Here is a 20,016-nt window from a genome sequence, read left to right as displayed (position 1 = left end):
CAGGCTCTGTAATTCTGTAGTGTAATGCACCACCATGCCTGGCTAATTTTTGTATTTTTAGTAGAGATGGGGTTTCTCCATGTTGGTTGGGCTGGTCTCGAACTCCTGACCTCAGGTGATCCGCCTGCCTCAGCCTCCCAAAGGGCTGGGATTACAGGCATGAGCCACTGCGCCCGGCCCCACTTATTTTTAAACTGTTGATGACTTTTCTTAAAAATAACTTTCATTTCCTCTGGAATTACTGAATGCGAAGTATTAATGAGGGTCTGATTCAAACAGAAACATCTACTGTTTGTCACTTTCTACTCTGAAGTGCCCGCAGCCAGTCAGGAAATCTGTGCTTCTCAAATTGCCAGCTTTACAACTGTTTCCACAGATGAAGAAACATACAAGGACAAAAGTACATTTACCGTCTGGATAAAGTGCAGTAGAAATCAATCAGGGTTTTGCCTCACAGTGGATCTGTAACTTTAGGAACTTGAGGTCTCAAACACAAGGCATCTAAATGCAGGGACCACATCATCATTGCTGAGCCACATTTGATCAAACTAAAGCACTTCTGGACATAAGACATCAGATCTCTGCAAGGCTTTGCCAGATAGGAGCGGCAACAAAGCTCGGTTTAAAATAAAATCTATTAGCATGCACAATTTAGAACTCCCTGAAAGAAAGTATTTCAAAAACCTGAGAACTTCATCACTCTGTTAACTAAATATAGAATGACATTTTGCTCTATGGTGCCTAGAAAGGCAGTAACGCGAGCTGCCAGAGTAACCAAGACAAACACTGGTCAGTAATGAGGCATGATGTCAAATGCCCATCTTTCTAGCTACAAGCTATTTTTCTCCCTTTCTTTTAATAGTAAGTGGGCAACAAGCAAATAACACAGAACTTTTTCAAGCTAAAACAAACAAACGAACAACACTAAAACATAACTAGCCTCTTGTCAGGTGAACTGACAATCTGTATTTAGTATAATCAACTTCAATTTTTAAATACAATCATCCTACAGTGAAAATATTCAAATTCCTTTTTCTTTCATTCATGAGTTTGATTTTTTTAAGCATTACTTGTGATTAAGATCTTCATTTAGAATAAATCGACTTTCAAATTTTGAAGGATCTAATAAAAACCTCAAGGAGGACTGTTCTGGAAAGCAACCCATCCTGCCCATTATAAATTCTCTATGTGATGCTATGACAGAATTGACCCAGTGGCCATGGTGGGGCAGTAGTGGTGGTCTGGCAACTCGATTCCTATGCTAACAAATAGCCCCAAAGCAAGGTGTAATGGGGAAGGGTATTATTTTAAAGTAGACAGTTGAATCACTATGTTTCCATATAAGCATTCTGCAAAAAAAGAGGGAGGAAAATAAAACTAAAAAAGTTGCATTTTACAGGGGATGACAGAGTATCACCCACAACTGCTTTAGATGCCACACAGCACTGAAGAAATCTTAAGCATTATTAAGATCACTAGATTATTCTGGGGCTACTTTTTCAGTTATAGAACTTTTACCAGAGAATAAGGAAAAGTAAAAGGAACAAAAATATTATTCTTAATAGCCTAAATGAGAATCTCATATTCAATTAATTAAAAGCTTGAATTTCTCTCTCTAAGGCCAGCCAGGAGGCTGAATACCTTGCCTTATCACACATGGGCAACCTGACAAGGGCAAAAGAAACACATATGTATTTTTCATGTCATCTTTCACAGACTGAATCACAAAAATACTCCATGACTCAAAAAAGAAAATTTAATATGTAGAAATCCATTCATTACATAGCAGGACTGAATGCCTACAATAACTTTTGATCAAAATGGTAACTTTATTTTCTGTCAAAAAACCAAGGGCAGTTTTGAAGACTTCTATAAATAATAAACATGTCTAAAAATGTCATTAATAAACCAAGAAACAATTCCATAAAATATACACCTAAAGAATCTTCTGCAAGGAAAGATACAATTCTTAAAGAAAATGATATGCAATGAAGAAGGATATAATTAAATAACAGGAACATAATGTAAAGATACAAAGTGAAACAGAACAGCATCAATTACACAAGGTGAAAAAAAATCCTTTCAGAAATTTTGTCAAGAAACCTATGTGGTCCTGTGTTCCCAAAAACAGGTAGTTTCTATTCCATCATCCTGGAAGAGCTACTTATAGCTTAGTCTGCAATAGGCTGCTTCTAAGGAGTGAGCTTTATGTACAACACTAACCATATTTTGTTAATGTCTTGATATCATGCCATTAAATATAATCAAACACTGAAAACCACTCAAGTCTGGAAAGTATAAAATAATTCTCAACCCATTAGGAGAGTTTACTGAAGTGTCTAAGTCCTTCATGCACACCAGGCCTGGACACCGAGGAATGGGCACTCGGCCGACTAGTGGCAGAAATGGGAAATCACTGGTCCTCCTGCGCCTAAAGCAGTGTGAAGCAAATAACTTACCTTAAGGGGAAGGCACAGTATTAACAAGAGAGATGCACTTTAAATTGTATGTTTCAAAACATACAATTTCTGATCAGAACAAAAGACCTTTCCTTGACACTTACTGGACTTGGGTAATATCAATGCAAACAAATTAGCCGGACTTTGGCAAAATCTTGCGAATTTCCCACCAAAACCATACATATGGCAAAATAGATATCTTTTCACATTTATGAACATTCTAAGAAATATATAATTATGGAGTCATGGTGCTGCCAAATTTCTGAAATTTGATTATTTTATGTCTGTGTTTTCCTGAATGCCAGGATGAGATCTGCATGTAGGAGAGAGTGTGCTTTGAGATCAGACGCACCTAATTGGGTTTTTAGTCCAGGCACCACTTCTTAGCAGCTGAGTTATTTTGGGAAAAGCTGAACTATTTTTACTTCTCCTTGCCTAATTTGTTTTCTCATTCATAAAATTGGTGTAACTGTGTAACTTGCTTTATATGGTTGCTGGAAGGATTAAATAAGATGAAACAGTTAAAAACTGCACCAGATGCTTGCTCCAAACAGTAAGCAAATGTTAGCTATTATTATTAAAATGTGAAAAAGCTATGAAAAACAGTTATCCTCTATTGATGAAAAACATTAAAGCATTTAAAAATCTAAAGCTATCATTAGTACAATTAAAAAGATTAATATTCTGGTAAGACAGGGAAAGACATTCAACTAAGCAAAAACTTACTTCAAGGCTGCATAATAAAATGTTCCAAACCAAACACCGGAAGTTATTAGATGCACTGGAATCAGAACTTTTCCATACTGTCTAAATGTCTTCTTGAATCGTTGATAAAGACTAATAGATTTGTCTTGCAAAGGATCAGGCTCTTCCTTTTTTTCCGGAGTTCCCTGAGCTGTGGCATTGGATGAAAAAACCCTCCTGAATGAAACATGTTGCTTCCCTTGCTTATGGCGAAGGACTCCTGGTTGGGGTGGATGAGCATCCAATGGCCTCCTTTCCTTTGCAACACACTGGGCAGCAGATAAATGCAACCATTGTTTTTGAGAGCCTTGTACCAAAACCACTTTGGATTCAGCATTGTATAAAAGTAAAGGTCCCTTTACATTTTGACAGCGTCCAAAGAGACCAGCATTATGTGGTTCCAAGCATGTCCTGCGTGCCAGTCGAGATACAGTCCGTGGTACATTCCATTGCATTTTGAAGAGTGTTGATAGGTTTCAGCTTCTACAAAGACAATTTTTCAAAAAAATTAGGTAATACTTAGGTTTCCATTTTAAATCAATTCATTTGAAAATCAATCATTAACCATTAGCAAGTAAAAAGACAGACATTGCTACATAATCCACAAAAACTGATGTTAAGGTATAGAGTTTAAAGCACAGTGTAATTTTAAAATCTTATAAAGGCCAGGTGTGGTTACTCATACCTGTAACCCCAGCACTTCAGGAGGCCAAGGCGGGTGAATCACCCGAGATCAGGAGTTCCGAGACCAGCCTGGCCAACATGGTAAAACCCCATCTCCACTAAAAATACAAAAATTAGCCAGGTGTGATGGTGGGCACCTGTAATTCCAGCTACTCAGGAGGCCGAGGCAGAAGAATCACTTAAACCCGGGAAGCGGAGGGTGCAGTGATCTGAGATCACGCCACTGCCCTCCAACCTGGGTGACACAGCAAGACTCTGTCTCAGAAAAATAAAATAAAGTAAGCCAGGTGAGGTGGCTCACGCCTGTAATCCCAGCACTTTGGGAGTCCGAGGCAGGCAGATCGCTTGAGGTAAGGAGTTCGAGACCAGCCTGGCCAACATGGCAAAACCCTGTCTCTACTAAAAATACAAAAATTAGCTGGGTACGGTGGCACGTGCCTGTTAATTCCAGCTACTCGGGAGGCTGAGGCATGAGAATTGCTTGAACCCAGGAGGTGGAGATTGCAGTGAGTTGAGATCATGCCACTGTACTCTAGCCTGGGGGACAGAGCAAGACTCTGTTTCAAAAATAAAATAAAATAAAATAAAATAATAAAAATCTCATAAAACACACCATTTAAATATGATATGGTAAACTAGTCCAGCTGACACCATGGGGAATAATGTTTTGAGGCCTCTTGTTCTATAGAAGCAGTGTAGTATAGTGGGGGAAAAAATAAGATCTGGGTTCTGATGCTTTGGGGATATAATTCCACATAATTCCCTTTCAGACTCCAAGCCCAGGTCAACTACTAAAATGAAGATTACTTTACAGGATTGTTACCGGGAATTACACAAAATTTCTGATGTAAAGACACTTTTGTAAGCTAATGAGCATCATAAATGTTATTTATGATTACAAATGTTAAGATCTGATGAATTGTTGATATTAGTATTATTTACACTATAATGCCTTCGGACTAAGTTATCAAGTTATAAATCACTTATGTTATTGAATGGCGAGAAGAATTGCCTGGTATTTATTTTCTTCCCCACCCCAGTATCAATGGTGGAGAGAAAAAAAAGTGTACAGTGATGTCTCACTATTTGATCTGGCATCTGCATAGAACAAAGATTTACAAGACAGTGAGACACAGTGGTTTCAGCTTGTGGTTCCAGCTACTCGGGAGGCTGAGATGGGAGGACACTTGAGCCCAGGTATTTGAGGCTGTAGTGCATTTGTGAACAGCTACTCTGCTCCAGCCTGGACAATACAGCAAGATTGCAAGCCTTTTTTTTTTTTTTAAAAAAAGAATTATAGAGACTTCCAGATAATTACTTAGCCTCTCTAGACAAAGGTTTTCCCAGTGGTAAATGTAATTATAGTAGCCATTACCATATAGTCAATCAGTCCCCTTCCTTCAACATCACGTGGTACCACACATGCCTTCCCACTCCCAACGCCAGCTCTACCTTACTACTAACATGTTGAGAACAGACAATTTAACTATACCCTAAATAACAGACAGTGAGATCTGAATTAGCACCCCTATAAGTGAGCACTCCAATAAATATAGATACTCCATGTTACACGAATATTCTTTATCTGGTGTACAAAGTTGACTGGCAAAACAAAAACTGTCATCATATAAAAACATTCATTAGTAATTATCCACCTATAAAAATGAATCCCCTGACTCATCCCTCCCGAATGAATAATTAACATCAGCTCCTAACAGACTCTCACAGATAATCCAACAACAGTACAAATGAGTTGATAATGGAAACTGCAAATCTTGCAAAATAAACAGGCTCCCAAGAAGTCTTTTAAAAAGTGATACTGGGCTGGGAGCGGTGGCTCATGCCTGTAATCTCAGTACTTTGGGATGCCGAGGCAGGCACATCACCTGGTGAGGAGTTCGAGACCAGTCTGGCCAACATGGTGAAACCCCATCTCTCCTAAAAATACAAAAAAAAATTAGCTGGGCATGGTGGTGCACGCCTGTAATCCCAGCTATTTGGGAGGCTGAGGCAGGAGAATCATTTGAACCCCAGAGGCAGAGGTTGCAGTGAGCCGAGGTCGTGCCACTGCACTCCAGCCTGGGCAACAGAGTGAGACTTGTCTCAAAAAAAAAGAAAAAAAAAAAGTGATACTGGAGATTAATTTCAGACAAAGCAGACTGCAAACATTCTTTGATTGTAAGAGTTAAAGAGGGGCATTGTATAATAACAAGAATGAAAAGAAGATATAACAATCCTAAACATGTATATACCTAACAAGAGAGAATCAAAATAAATGAGGTGAAAACTGACAGAACAGAAAGGAGGAAAGAAATCCACTCTTAGAGACATCAATACTCTGGTCAACAACCTTGATAAACCCAGCAGGCAGAGTGTCTGTAAGGATAGAGTTAAACTAAACAACAATGTTAATCAGTTTGATCTAATTGACATTTATAGAATACTCCATTCAACAACAGCAGAATACACATTCCACTCAAGTTCACATGGAACATTCAACAAGCAGACCCCATGCTGGGCCATTAAATATACTGTAACAAATTCTAAAAAATGAAAATCATGCAAAGTTATGTTCTCAAACTACAAGAGATACTAGAAACCATTAACATAAAGATAGCTGGGAACTCCCCCCACCGCCAATTATGTGGAATTTAAACAACATACTTCTAAAAAAAAAATCTTCAAACTTCTAAAAAGAAATTTAAAAATATTTTGAAGTAATTGAAAACAAAAATACAACTTAACAAAATCTGTGGGATACAGCAAAGCAGTGCTTTGAGGACTAAACTTTGACCTTTTTCCTCTTGCCCAAATTCCTATCTAAGGGGTCTGGGGAGTCACACCCTGCAAACCATGAAATTCCATCAGAGGGGTTTTATTTAACCCTATATAAATGGCTACTTTTCAACTTCACTCTGGCATAACATCACATGACAGATAGAGAACGAAATCAAAATATTTTACCCCAAAACATGTTTCTTTGCCATATTTTGAAATGACCCTGCAAAGCCATTTTTTTTTTTTTTTTTGGTGGAGAAAAACTGTATTTGTAAAGACTCTATTAACATAATCAGATCCCTGCTTCCAGGTCCTCTCAATCCTGAAGCGGTTAACTGAGAGTCTAGCACCTTTTAAAGGTCCGAATAGGAAACATTTGCCATCTATTGTCTCTAAGGGTGGCCACCTTTGAGACTTCATCTATGTATTAAGAACCTTGGTATCCACAACCCCTTATCTTAATTCAGACACTCTTTTCTATTGATTCCAGGTCTTTAGATAATAACTCTTCCAACCAATTGCCAATCAGAAAATCTTTTAATCCAGTTATGACCCATATGCCCCCACTTTGAATTGTCCTGCTTTTCTAGGTGGAACCAATGTCTGTGTATACCCTACATATACTGACTGATGTCTTATGCCTCCCTAAAACGTTTAAAGCCAAGCTGTAACCAAACCACCTTAGGCACTTGTTCTCAGAACTTCTTGAGACTGCCTCAGACCTTGGTCACTCATTTGGTTCAAAATAAACCTCCTTAAACATTTCACAGAGTTTGACTCTTTCATCATCAGCTTACAGGAGGAATGCACATATTAGAAAAGAAGTAAGATCTAAACTCAATAAGCTAAGTTACCTCCTTAAGAAACTAGAAAAGAGGAGCAAGCAGAAAGAAACAATAAAAATCAGAGCAGAAAGCAACGAACATGAGGAAAAGAAATCAAAAAATATCAACAAAACCAAAACCTAGTTCTTTGGGGAAAAAATGAATAAAATTCATAAATCTCTAGCCAAGATAAACTAAGAGAGAAAACAAATGAGCAATATTAGAAATAAAAGAGGAGTCATAACAACTGATCCCACGGATATTAAAAAAGCAATAAAGGAATACTATGAATAACTTTAACTCTATGCCTGTGAGAAAAGATCTTATCTGAGGAATGCAAGTCTTTTTAACTATCAGGCCCAAAGAGACATTAAAATGAGACCGAAATCACGCCCTACCTCCCCTCACCAACCCACCTCCTCTGAGCTGTGTATTCACCTCTTGAAACTGCTTGTTATTGCCATAAGTAACTATGAATTAACCTAATAATGCTATAATTCACAATCTATAGCTTAACAACATATAGCCAATAACTGAATGCTACGTCTGTAAACCAGTGAGAATTCCTGACAAACAACTCTTTATTAGTTCATTCCCTGTCCTCCACAATTTTGCCTTTAAAAATCCACTTACTTATAACTGCTGCTAGTAAGTGTGTATATTCAGGGCAACTTGAGTCTATGCTCCTGGGTTGCAATCCTCAGGCTTTGCCCAAATAAACTCTTTACTTACAATAATTTTGCTTCAGCTTGTTTCAGGTTGACACCCACAAATTTGATAACTTAGATGAAATGGACCAAGTCCTCAAAAATACAAACTGCCAAAACCCACACAAGGAGAAATAAAAGACTTTAATAACCCTATATTCATTATTCATTAAAAAAATGGAATAAAAAATTAATATCCTTTCCAAAAACAAACAAACAAAAAAAGAACCCAGGCTCAGATTGACTAGTGAATTCTACCAAACATTTAAGGAAAAAATAATACAATTCAGAAAACAGAGGCAGAGAAGACTTACTAACTCATTCCATGAGGCCAAAAGTGGCCCTAATACCAAAACCAGCTACATATAATCCAAGAAAGGAAAACTACAGACTAATACTTCTTATAAACATAGAAAGTAAAAATCCTCAACAAAATATTAGCAAGTCAAATCCAACAATGTCTAAAAACTATCATACACCCAGACCCAGTAGGATTTAATCCAGATATGCAAAGGTATATCTAAGAATCAATTTAAAGGTATATTTAAGAATCAGCTGAGAATAAAAATGAAATAGTAATCTCCCAACTGACTGAATGGACCTCTCTTGGCCAAGGGGACCCTGGTGAAACCTTGGAAGCTGAGTTCAGGTCACACGCCTGTTACAAGTAGTTAGACAGGTATGGGGGGGGGAGGAGAGGGCTCTTTCCCACCCACTAGAGATGTCCGGTGATGGTTCAGCAATTATCACACTACCTTTCTAAAAGTGATAAATTGGCAGCAGGGGCCAGAGAGAGGCCATTTCCTGATGGCCCACACCTGTTACACTAAAGTGTTAATTGAATGAAGGCACCAGGGAGAAGCAAAAAGGGCTTCCAATAAAATCTCAGGTATTGGACGAGTGAGCCGGACACATGCATTAAGAGACAAAATGGCAGAGTAAGACCTTCTAGGGGCACTCCACAGGAAAAGGGAAGAAAGCCTCAGATGGACGTGCATACAACTTCCTAAACACACTGCTCATGCTCACTTCCCAAGTGTAAGGAGGGCACTGTACATGCAGGTAGCCCACCCTAAGGAGAATCATGGGAAAAGTGTGCAAGACACTGGAAGCGGGTCAGCCTATAAAGTCCTAGGATCACGGTTAAACACTGCACTTACCCTTCACATGCCCGCTTGGGTCTTTCCCAAGCATACTTTCTTGTTCTAAAGCTTTTTTGAAAAATCTTCCACTACTTCTCTGAAACTTGCCTCGGGCTCTTTTTCTTCCTTATGCCCATCAGTCAAATTCTTTCTTCTGAGGAGACAAGAAATGAGATTGCTGCAGACCCATATGAATTGGTCACTGGTAACTTTTGGATACCTTCCACCAGTAACACACCCTTCAATATACCCCATCTCACTAACCTCCATTAGGCTTTCTTCCCTAGGAGATAAACAGAAACCGGCTCTCCAAGACTCCACACTGATAATGTCCATTACTAGCTTATCTTCCCGTGTACAGAACAAAGACAAGATGAGATTAATTATTCTGACACAATGATAGGGACAGGAGGCAGAGAAATTCTAGGCAGACAGGGACAGGTCCCTGGCAAAACCCCACCTTTGAGCAGGAAGCCTGAAACCCACAGTCCAAAGTGAGAACTTCCAAACGTGTGTGCCCGCTCTCTCCCAATTTGTTCTTTCTGAATGTCTTTTTACCAATCGAATGTTGTCTTTTCCAAAACTACCTACAGCTCGGCCCCATCCTGTGCCTACAAAGACCCCAGACTCAGCTGACAGAGGGGAGAAGTGGCTGGGCGTCAGGAAAAAACAGCTGGACATCAAGAGAGGCACCTTGACTTCAGAGACGATGGCTGGATGAGGCAGAGAGGCAACTTAATTTCAGGGGAGAGCGACCTGCCCTTCTCAGCCCCTTTCCAGTTCCTCTCCCCGCTGAAAGCGGCTTTCATCACTCAATAAAATTCTCCATATTCATCATCCTTCAATCGTCTGCATGACCTCATTCCTCTTGGGCACTGGACAAGAATTCAGGAGGTGCCAAGTGTGGGTGCCCAAAAAGGTTGTCACTCTGGCTCTTTGCCCTCACTGGCGGAGAGCAGCCACCCCACGTGACGAGCCAAAGGGTCCACTGAGCGGATAATGCTGCTGTCTGTAGATGGTGGAGCTAAGGCAGCACTGTATCACGGCCTCTGGGGCCTTGGGGTTGCAGGCACCCCCACCTAGATGCTGCCACAAGGCCTGCACGGAGTTCACTCCAGCTGGTGCTAAAGCAGCTGGTTCCTGCACTCACTTGCCTGTGTGCTTTCTCCTGTGATGGATGGAGCACAGCAGACCTGAGTGAGCAGAGTTTGCTCCTGTTGGCACCAAAGTGGCTGGCCAGTTCCCATGCTCATTTGCTCACATGCTCCCTCCTGTGAGGGGTTGAGTGGGGCAGGCTGAGTAAACAGGGCACCCCTGGCGCAAGTCCTGTGAAGCGGTCAAGAAAATATCCTGCATCACTTCCTTCATCCCTCCCTGAGGCATCTGCTTCCTCTGTTCCCTTTTCCTTCAAAGGTTCACCTTATCTTGTGTAAAACGTACATTTACCGGGCACTAACTAAAACCTCACAAATATGCAAGTATTCCTGTGACTAAACCTCCTGAGAACCAAAATATCAGCCACAGATGTGTCTGTAACTTGTGTTTTTCCCGGGCACACCTTCGAGATGGCCCAATAAGCCTCCACTGACTGTGACACCTACCTCAGTCACTCATTTTGGTTATCACAATCAATGTAACCCACCATATCAACAGGCTAAAGAAATCATATGATCATATGAATTGGTGGGGCAGCAAAAGCCTGACAAAATCTAACATCTATTCCCAACACCTATTCATGATTAAAAACAAATTTCTCAGCAAACTTGGAGAGGAACTTCTTCAACCTGATAAAGAACATGTACAACAAACCTATTGCTAAACTCATCCATACTTAATGGTGGGAGGCTGGACACTTGCCCCCGTGGCTGGGAACAAGGCAAAGATGGCAGACAACCTCTACTGCCACCGTGATTCAACATCATACTGCAAGTCCCAGCTAGTGCAACAAGGCAAGAAAAAAAATTTAAAAAGTATACCAATTGGAAAAGAAGATGTAAAACTTTTTATTGCATATGGTATGACTGTCTTTGTAGACTATCCAAAAGAATCTATTAAAAGACTCCTAGAAGTAATTAATTGGTTGTGGTTCCAAGATGGCCGAATAGGAAGAGCTCCAGTCTGCAGCTCCCAGCATGAGTGATGCAGAAGACGGGTGATTTCTGCATTTCCAACTGAGGTACCGGGTTCATCTCACTGGGGCTTGTCAGACAGTGGGTGCAGCCCATGGAGCAGGGGAGGGCATCGCCTCACCTGGGAAGCGCAAGGGGTCAGGGAATTCCCTTTCTAGCAAAGGGAAGCCGTGACAGACAGTACCTGGAAAATCAGGACTCTCCCACCCTAATACTGCGCTTTTCCAACGGCCTTAGCAAACAGCAAACCAGATTATATCCCGTGCCTGTCTCAGAGGGTTGCACCCCCATGGAGCCTTGCTCACTGCTAGCACAGCAGTCTGAGATCAAACTGCAAGGTGGCAGCGAGGCTGGGGGAGGGGCATCCGCCATTGCTGAGGCTTGAGTAGGTAAACAAAGCAGCAGGCAAGCTCGAACTGGGTGCAGCCCATCGCAGCTCAAGGAGGCCTGACTGCCTCTGCAGACGCCACCTCTGCAGTCAGGGCATAGCCGAACAAAAGGCAGCAGAAACTTCTGCAGACTTAAACGTCCCTGTCTGACAGCTTTGAAGAGAGTAGTGGTTCTCCCAGCACGGAGTCTGAGATCTGAGAACAGACAGTCTGCCTTCTCAAGTGGGTCCCTGATCCCCGAGTAGCCTAACTGGGAGACACCTCCCAGTAGGGGCTGACTGACACCTCATACAGATGGGTGCCCCTCTGAGACAAAGCTTCCAGAGGGAGGATCAGGCAGCAACATCTGCCATTCTGCAATATTTGCTGTTCTGCAGCCTCTGTGGGTAGATACCCAGGCAAATAGGGTCTGGAGTGGACCTCCAGCAAACTCCAACAGACCTGCAGCTGAGGGTTCTGACTGTTGGAAGGAAAACTAACAAACAGAAAGGACATCCACACCAAAACCCCATCTGTACATCACCATCATCAAGACCAAAGGTAGATAAAACAACAAAGAAGGGGAGAAACCAGAGCAGAAAAGCTGAAAATACTAATCAGAGCACCTCTTCTCCTCCAAAGGAACACAGCTCCTCACCAGCAACAGGACAAAGCTGGACGGAGAATGACTTTGACAAGTTGAGAGAAGAAGGCTTCAGATGATTGGTAATCACAAACTTCTCCAAGCTAAAGGGGGATGTTCGAACCCATCGCAAAGAAGCTAAAAACCTTGAAAAAAGATTAGACAAATGGCTAACTAGAATAAACAGTGTAGAGAAGTCCTTAAATGACCTGATGGCGCTGAAAACCATAGCACGAGAACTACGTGACACATGCACAAGCTTCAGTAGCCAATTTGATCAAGTGGAAGAAAGGGTATCAGTGATTGAAGATCAAATGAATGAAATGAAGCAAGAAGAGAAGTTTAGAGAAAAAAGAATAAAAAGAAATGAAGAAATCCTCCAAGAAATATGGAACTATGTGAAAAGACCAAATCTAAGTCTGATTGGTGTACCTGAAAGTGATGGGGAGAATGAAACCAAGTGGGAAAACATTCTTCAGGATATTGTCGAGAACTTCCCCAACCTAGCAAGGCAGGCCAACATTCAAATTCAGGAAATACAGAGAATGCCACAAAGATACTCCACAAGAAGAGCAACTCCAAGACACATAATTGTCAGATTCACTAAAGTTGAAATGAAGGAAAAAATGTTAAGGGCAGCCAGAGAGAAAGGTCGGGTTACCCACAAAGGGAAGCCCATCAGACTAAGAGCTGATCTCTTGGCAGAAACTCTACAAGCCAGAAGAGAATGGGGGTCAATATTCAACATTCTTAAAAGGATTTTCAAACCATAATTTCATATCCAGCCAAACTAAGCTTCATAAGTGAAGGAGAAATAAAATCCTTTACAGACAAACAAATGCTGAGAGATTTTGTCACCACCAGGCCTGCCTTACAAGAGCTCCTGAAGGAGGCACTAAACACGGAAAGGAACAACTGGTACCAGCTACTGCAAAAACATGCCAAATTGTAAAGACCATCAATGCTATGAGGAAACAGCATCAACTAATGAGCAAAATAACCAGTTAACATCATAATGACAGGATCAAATTCACACATAACAATATTAACCTTAAATGTAAATGGGCTAAATGCCCCAATTAAAAGACACAGACTGGCAAATTGGATAAAGAGTCAAGATCCATCAGTGTGCTGTATTCAGGAGACCCATCTCACATGCAGAGACACACATAGACTGAAAATAAAGGGATGGAGGAAGATATACCAAGCAAATTGAAAACAAAAAAAAGCAGGGATTGCAATGCTAGTCTCTGATTGACTTTAAACCAACAAAGATCAAAACAGACAAAGAAGGCCATTACATAATGGTAAAGGGATCAATTCAACAAGAAGAGCTAACTATCCTAAATATATATGCACCCAATACAGGAGCACCCAGATTCATAAAGCAAGTCCTTAGAGACCTACAAAGAGACTTAGACTCCTACACAATAATAATGGGAGATTTTAACACCCCACTGTCAACATTAGACAGATCAACGAGACAGAAAATTAACAAGGATATCCAGGACTTGAACTCAGCTCTGCACACAGTGGACCTAATAGACATCTACAGAACTCTCCACCCCAAATCAAGAGAATATACATTCTTCTCAGCACCACATCACACTTATTCCAAAACTGACCACATAGTTGGAAGTAAAGCACTCCTCAGCAAATGTAAAAGAACAGAAATCATAACAAACTGTCTCTCAGACCACATTGCAATCAAACTAGAACTCAGGATTAAGAAACTCACTCAAAACCACTCAACTACATGGACAACTTGCTCCTGAATGACTACTGGGTACATAACTAAACGAAGGCAGAAATAAAGATGTTCTTTGAAACCAATGAGAACAAAGACACAAAATACCAGAATCTCTGGGACACATTTAAATCAGTGTGTAGAGGGAAATTTATACACTAAATGCCCACAAGAGAAAGCAGGAAAGATCTAAAATTGACAACCTAACATCACAATTAAAATAAAATTAAATTACAATAACATCACAATTAAAACCCTTCAAAAAATCAATGAATCCAGGAGGTGGTTTTTTGGAAAGATCAACAAAATTGATAGACTGCTAGCAAGACTAATAAAGAAGAAAAGAGAGAAGAATCAAATAGACGCAATAAAACATGATAAAGGGGATATCACCACTGATCCCACAGAAATACAAACTATCATCAGAGAATACTATAAACACCTCTACACAAATAAACTAGAAAATCTAGAAGAAAGGGATACATTCCTGGACACATACACCCTCCCAAGACTAAACCAGGAAGACACTGAATCCCTGAATAGACCAATAACAGGCTCTGAAATTGAGGCAACAATAGCCCACCAACCAAAAAAAGTCCAGGACCAGATGGATTCACAGCCGAATTCTACCAGAGGTACAAAGAGGAACTGGTACCATTCCTTCCGAAACTATTCCAATCTATAGAAAAAGAGGGAATCCTTCCTAATTCATTTTATGAGGCCAACATCATCCTGATACCAAAGCCTGCCAGAGACATAACAAAAAAAGAGAATTTTAGACCGATATCCCTGATGAACATCGATGGAAAAATCCTCAATAAAATACTGGCAAACTGAATCCAGCAGCACATCAAAAAGCTTATCCACCACAATCAAGTTGGCTTCATCCCTGGGATGCAAGGCTGGTTCAACATACGCAAATCAATAAACATAATCCATCATATAAACAGAACCAAAGACAGAAACCACATGATTATCTCAATAGGTGCAGGAAAAGGCCTTCGACAAAATTCAACAGCCCTTCATGCTAAAAACTCTCAATGAACTAGATATTGATGGGCTGTTTCTCAAAATAATAAGAGCTATTTACGACAAACCCACAGCCAATATCATACTGAATGAGCAAAAACTGGAAGCATTCCCTTTGAAAACTGGCACAAGACAGGGATGCCCTCTTTCACCACTCCTATTCAACATAGTGTTGGAAGTTCTGGCCAGGGCAGTCAGGCAAGAGAAATAAAAAAAGGGTATTCAATTAGGAAAAGAGGAAGTCAAATTCTCCCTGTTTGCAGATGACATGATTGTAGATTTAGAAAACCCCATGGTCTCAGCCCAAAATCTCCTTAAGCTGATAAGCAACTTCAGCAGGATACAAAATCAGTATGCAAAAATCACAAGCATTCCTATACACCAATAACAGACAAACAGAATGCCAAATCATGAGTGAACTCCCATTCGAAATTGCTTCAAAGAGAATAAAATGCCTAGGAATCCAACTTACAAGTGATGTGAAGGACCTCTTCAAGGAGAACTACAAACCACTGCTCAACAAAATAAAAGAGGACACAAACAAATGGAAGAACATTCCATGCTTATGGATAGGAAGAATCAATATTGTGAAAATGGCCATACTGCCCAAGGTAATTTAGAGATTCAATGCCATCCCCATCAAGCTACCAATGACTTTCTTCACAGAATTGGAAAAAACTACTTTAAAGTTCATATGGAACCAAAAAAGAGCCCGCATTGCCAAGACAATCCTAAGCCAAAAGAACAAAGCTGGAGGCATCCTGCTACCTGACTTCAAACTATACTACAAGGCTATAGTAACCAAAACAGCATGGTACTGGTACCAAAACAGAGATATAGACCAATGGAACAGAATAGAGCCCTTGGAAATAATACCACACATTTACAACCACCTGATCTTTGACAAACCTGACAAAAACTAGAAATGGGGAAAGGATTCCCTATTTAAGAAATGGTGCTGGGAGAACTGGCTAGCCATATGTAGAAAGCTGAAACTGGATCCCTTCCTTACACCTTATACAAAAATTCATTCAAGATGGATTAAAGATTTAAACGTTAGACCTAAAACCATAAAAACCCTAGAAGAAAACCTAGGCAATGCCATTCAGGCCAGAGGCATGGGCAAGGACTTCATGACTAAAACACCAAAAGCAATGGCAACAAAAGCCAAAATTGACAAATGGGATCTAATTAAACTAAAGAGCTTCTGCAGAGCAAAAGAAACTACCATCAGAGTGAACAGGCAACCTACAGAATGGGAGAAAACGTTTACAATCTACCCATCTGACAAAGGGCTAATATCCAGAATCTACAAAGAACTTAAACAAATTTACAAGAAAAAATCAACCCCATCAAAAAGTGGGCAAAGGATATGAAAAGACACTTCTCAAAAGAAGACATTTATGCAGCCAACAGACACATGAAACAATGCTCATCATCACTGGCCATCAGAGAAATGCAAATCAAAACCACAATGAGACACCATCTCATGCCAGTTAGAATGGCGATCATTAAAAAGTCAGGAAACAACAGATGCTGGAGAGGATGTGGAGAGATAGGAACACTTTTACACTGTTGGTGGGACTGTAAACTAGTTCAACCATTGTGGAAGTCAGCGTGGCGATTCCTCAAGGATCTAGGACCAGAAATACCATTTGACCCAGCCATCCCATTACTGGGCATATACCCAAAGGATTATAAATCATGCTGCTATAAAGACACATGCACACGTATGTTTATTGTGGCACTATTCACAATAGCAAAGACTTGGGACCAACCCAAATGTCCAACAATGATAGACTGGATTAAGAAAATGTGGCACATATACACCATGGAATACTATGCAGCCATAAAAAAGGATGAGTTAATGTCCTTTGTAAGGACATGGATGAAGCTGGAAACCATCATTCTGAGTAAACTATTGCAAGGACAGAAAACCAAACACCGCATATTCTCACTCATAGGTGGAAACTGAACAATGAGAACACTTGGACACAGGAAGGGGAACATCACACACCGGGTCCTGTGGTGGGTGGGGGGAGGGGGAAGGATAGCATTAGGAGATATACCTAATGTAAATGATGAGTTAATGGGTGCAGCACACCAACATGGCACATGTATACATATATAACAAACCGGTACGTTGTGCACATGTACCCTAGAACTTAAAGTATATATTAAAAAAAAGACTCCTGGAACTAATACGCAAGTACAGTGATTTTACAAGATCAAATATATAAAAGTTAACTGTCTTTATAGATACTAGCAATGATACATAAGAATTTGAAGTTAAAAAATACCATTTATATAATAATACACTCTCCCAAAATAGGTGGTATAAACAACGTATGTATGAGACCTATATAAGGAAAACCTCAAAACTCTGAAGGAAATCAAAGGTCTAAATAAATGGAGAGATAGTCTACATTCATAGATAGACTCATTATTGTTAAGATAGCAGTTTTTATCAGTATGATCTACAGATTCAACAATAATATCCAAATCAAAATCCTAGCAAACTGTTTCTTGTATCAACAACTTGATTAAAGTTTACATGGAAAGCCAAAATACCCAGAATAGCCAACAAAATACTGCAGAAGAACAAGGATTGACATTTGTCAGCAGACTCACATTATTAGACTTCACCAAAAAGCAGGATCTATGAAAGAAAAAATTGTTAAGTTGGACTTCACTAAAAATAAAAAACATCTACAACTCTGAAACACATACTGCTAGGAAAATGAAAAGACAAGTCACTAAGCAGAAAATATTTGTAAAACATTTATATGATAAAGGACTTTTATCCAATACAGTCATGTATCACACAGCTTCAGTTTCAGCCAGTGATGGACAGCATAAAAGATGGTGCCATAAGATAAGAGAGCGGAAAAATTCCTATTGCTTAATGATATCATATTCACGTGTTTGTGGTGATGATGGTGGAGGTAGAAGACAGTGATACTGATGATCCTGCCCCTGGGTAGGCCCAGGGTAATGTGTGTTTGTGCCTTCATTTGTAACAAAAAGTTTAAAAAATAAAATAAAAATAAAAATGTTAATAGGCAAAAGCTTATAAGCATAAAAATAAAGGTAAGCTAAGGTCAATTTGTTACTAAAGAAATTTTTAAAAATAAACTTAGTGTAGTGTAAGTGTACGGTATTTATAAAGTCCATAGTAGTATACAGTTATGTCCTAGGCCTTCATATTCACTCACCGACTGACCCAGAGCAACTTCCAATACTGCAAGCTCCAATTCATGGTAAGTACACTGGTATAGGTGTATCATTTTTTATACTGTATTTTTACTGTAACTTTTCCCCATTTAGGTATGTTTAGACACAAAAATATTTACACGTTACAATTGCTTACAGTATTCAGTACAGTAACGTGCTGTACAGGTTTGTGGCCTAGGAACAATAGGCTGTACCATCTAGGTTTGTGTAAATATACCCTATGATGTTCTCACAATGACAAAATTGCCTAACTATGCATTTCTCAGACTACACCTCTGTTAAGCAACGTGTGACTGTATACAAAGAACTCTTAAAACTCAACAATAAGAAAACAACCCATTTACAAAATGGGAAAAACATCTGAACAGAGCCCTCATTAAGATCTACAGATGACAAAAAAACACAGAAAAAGATGTTCAATGCCACATCATTAGAAAATTGCAAATTAAAAACACTAAGACACTACTACAAACTTATTACAATGCCTAAAATCCAAAAACATTAACACTACCAAATGCTGGTGAGGATGTGAAGCAACAGGAACTCTCACTTATTGCTGGTGGGAATGCAAAATGGTGCAGCCACTTTGGAAGAGAGTTTAACAGGTTCTTAAAAAGATAAACATACTCTTACCATACAATCCAACAATTGGCCAGGCATGCTGGCACACACCTGTAATCCCAGCTACTGGAGAGGCTGAGGCACAAGAATCACTTGAACCTGGGAGGTGGATGTTGCAGCCTGGGAGGCAGAGTGAGACTCTGTCTCAAAAAAAAAAAAACCAAAAAAATTCCAACAGTTAAGTTCTATTTACCCACATGAACTGAAAACTTACGCCCCAAAAAACCTGCACATGGATGTTTAAAGCAGCTTTATTCATAATTGCCAAAACTTAGAAGCAGCCAAGATGTCCTTCAATAGATGAATGGATAAACAAATTGTGGCACCTTCATACAAACAGAACATTATTCAGTGATGTGCTATTAAGCCATGAAAACACATAGAGGAACTTTAAATGCATATTGCCAAGTCAAAGAAGCCAGCTTAAAAAGGTTATTCTGGGAAAACACACTTTCTATACTCTCACACAACACCAAAACAGTTTTTGGTCAGCTACAGTGGCTCACATCTGTAATTCCAGCTTAAGAATTAAGCACTGGCCGGGCATGGTGGCTCATGCCTGTAATCCCAGCACTTTGGGAAGCCGAGGCGGGTGGATCACCTGAGGTCAGGATTACCAGCCTGCCCAACATAGTGAAACCCTGTCCTTACTAAAACTACAAAAATTAGCTGCGCGTGATGGTGGGCGCTGCAATCTCAGCTACTCAGGAGGCTGAGGCGGAAGAACTGCTTGAACCCAGGGGGCGGAGGTTGCAGTGAGCCGAGATCACACCACTGCACTCCAGCCTGGGTGACAGAGTGAGACTCCATCTCAAAGAAAAAAAAAAAAAATTAAGAATTCAGATTAAGAATATCTGAATATCCTAGGATCCTGAGAATATCCGAGGATCCTAAGATCAAGATCCTA

At 40.0% G+C, this 20,016-nt stretch overlaps 1 protein-coding gene across 2 annotated transcripts in view; it reads right to left on the bottom strand.

Annotated features, from left to right (window-relative positions):
• The window catches only part of FAM210A (family with sequence similarity 210 member A), a 60,560-nt gene that overhangs the window by 12,329 nt on the left and 28,215 nt on the right, over positions 1-20,016 (bottom strand). The window contains exons 2-3 of one of the 2 annotated variants that reach the window (XM_063716762.1): positions 9,357-9,492; positions 3,186-3,686 (exon numbers count right to left, since the gene is read on the bottom strand). In XM_063716762.1, coding sequence (XP_063572832.1) covers positions 3,186-3,658 — 473 coding nt within the window. In that variant the 5' untranslated portion in view covers positions 3,659-3,686; positions 9,357-9,492. 2 annotated transcript variants of the gene reach the window in all.

Source organism: Pongo abelii, chromosome 17 (genome assembly GCF_028885655.2).
Source record: "Pongo abelii isolate AG06213 chromosome 17, NHGRI_mPonAbe1-v2.0_pri, whole genome shotgun sequence".
Classification (NCBI taxonomy): domain Eukaryota; kingdom Metazoa; phylum Chordata; class Mammalia; order Primates; family Hominidae; genus Pongo; species Pongo abelii.
The sequence above is the reverse complement of the archived record's forward strand: the minus strand, read 5'-3'. Positions and strand labels throughout refer to the sequence as shown.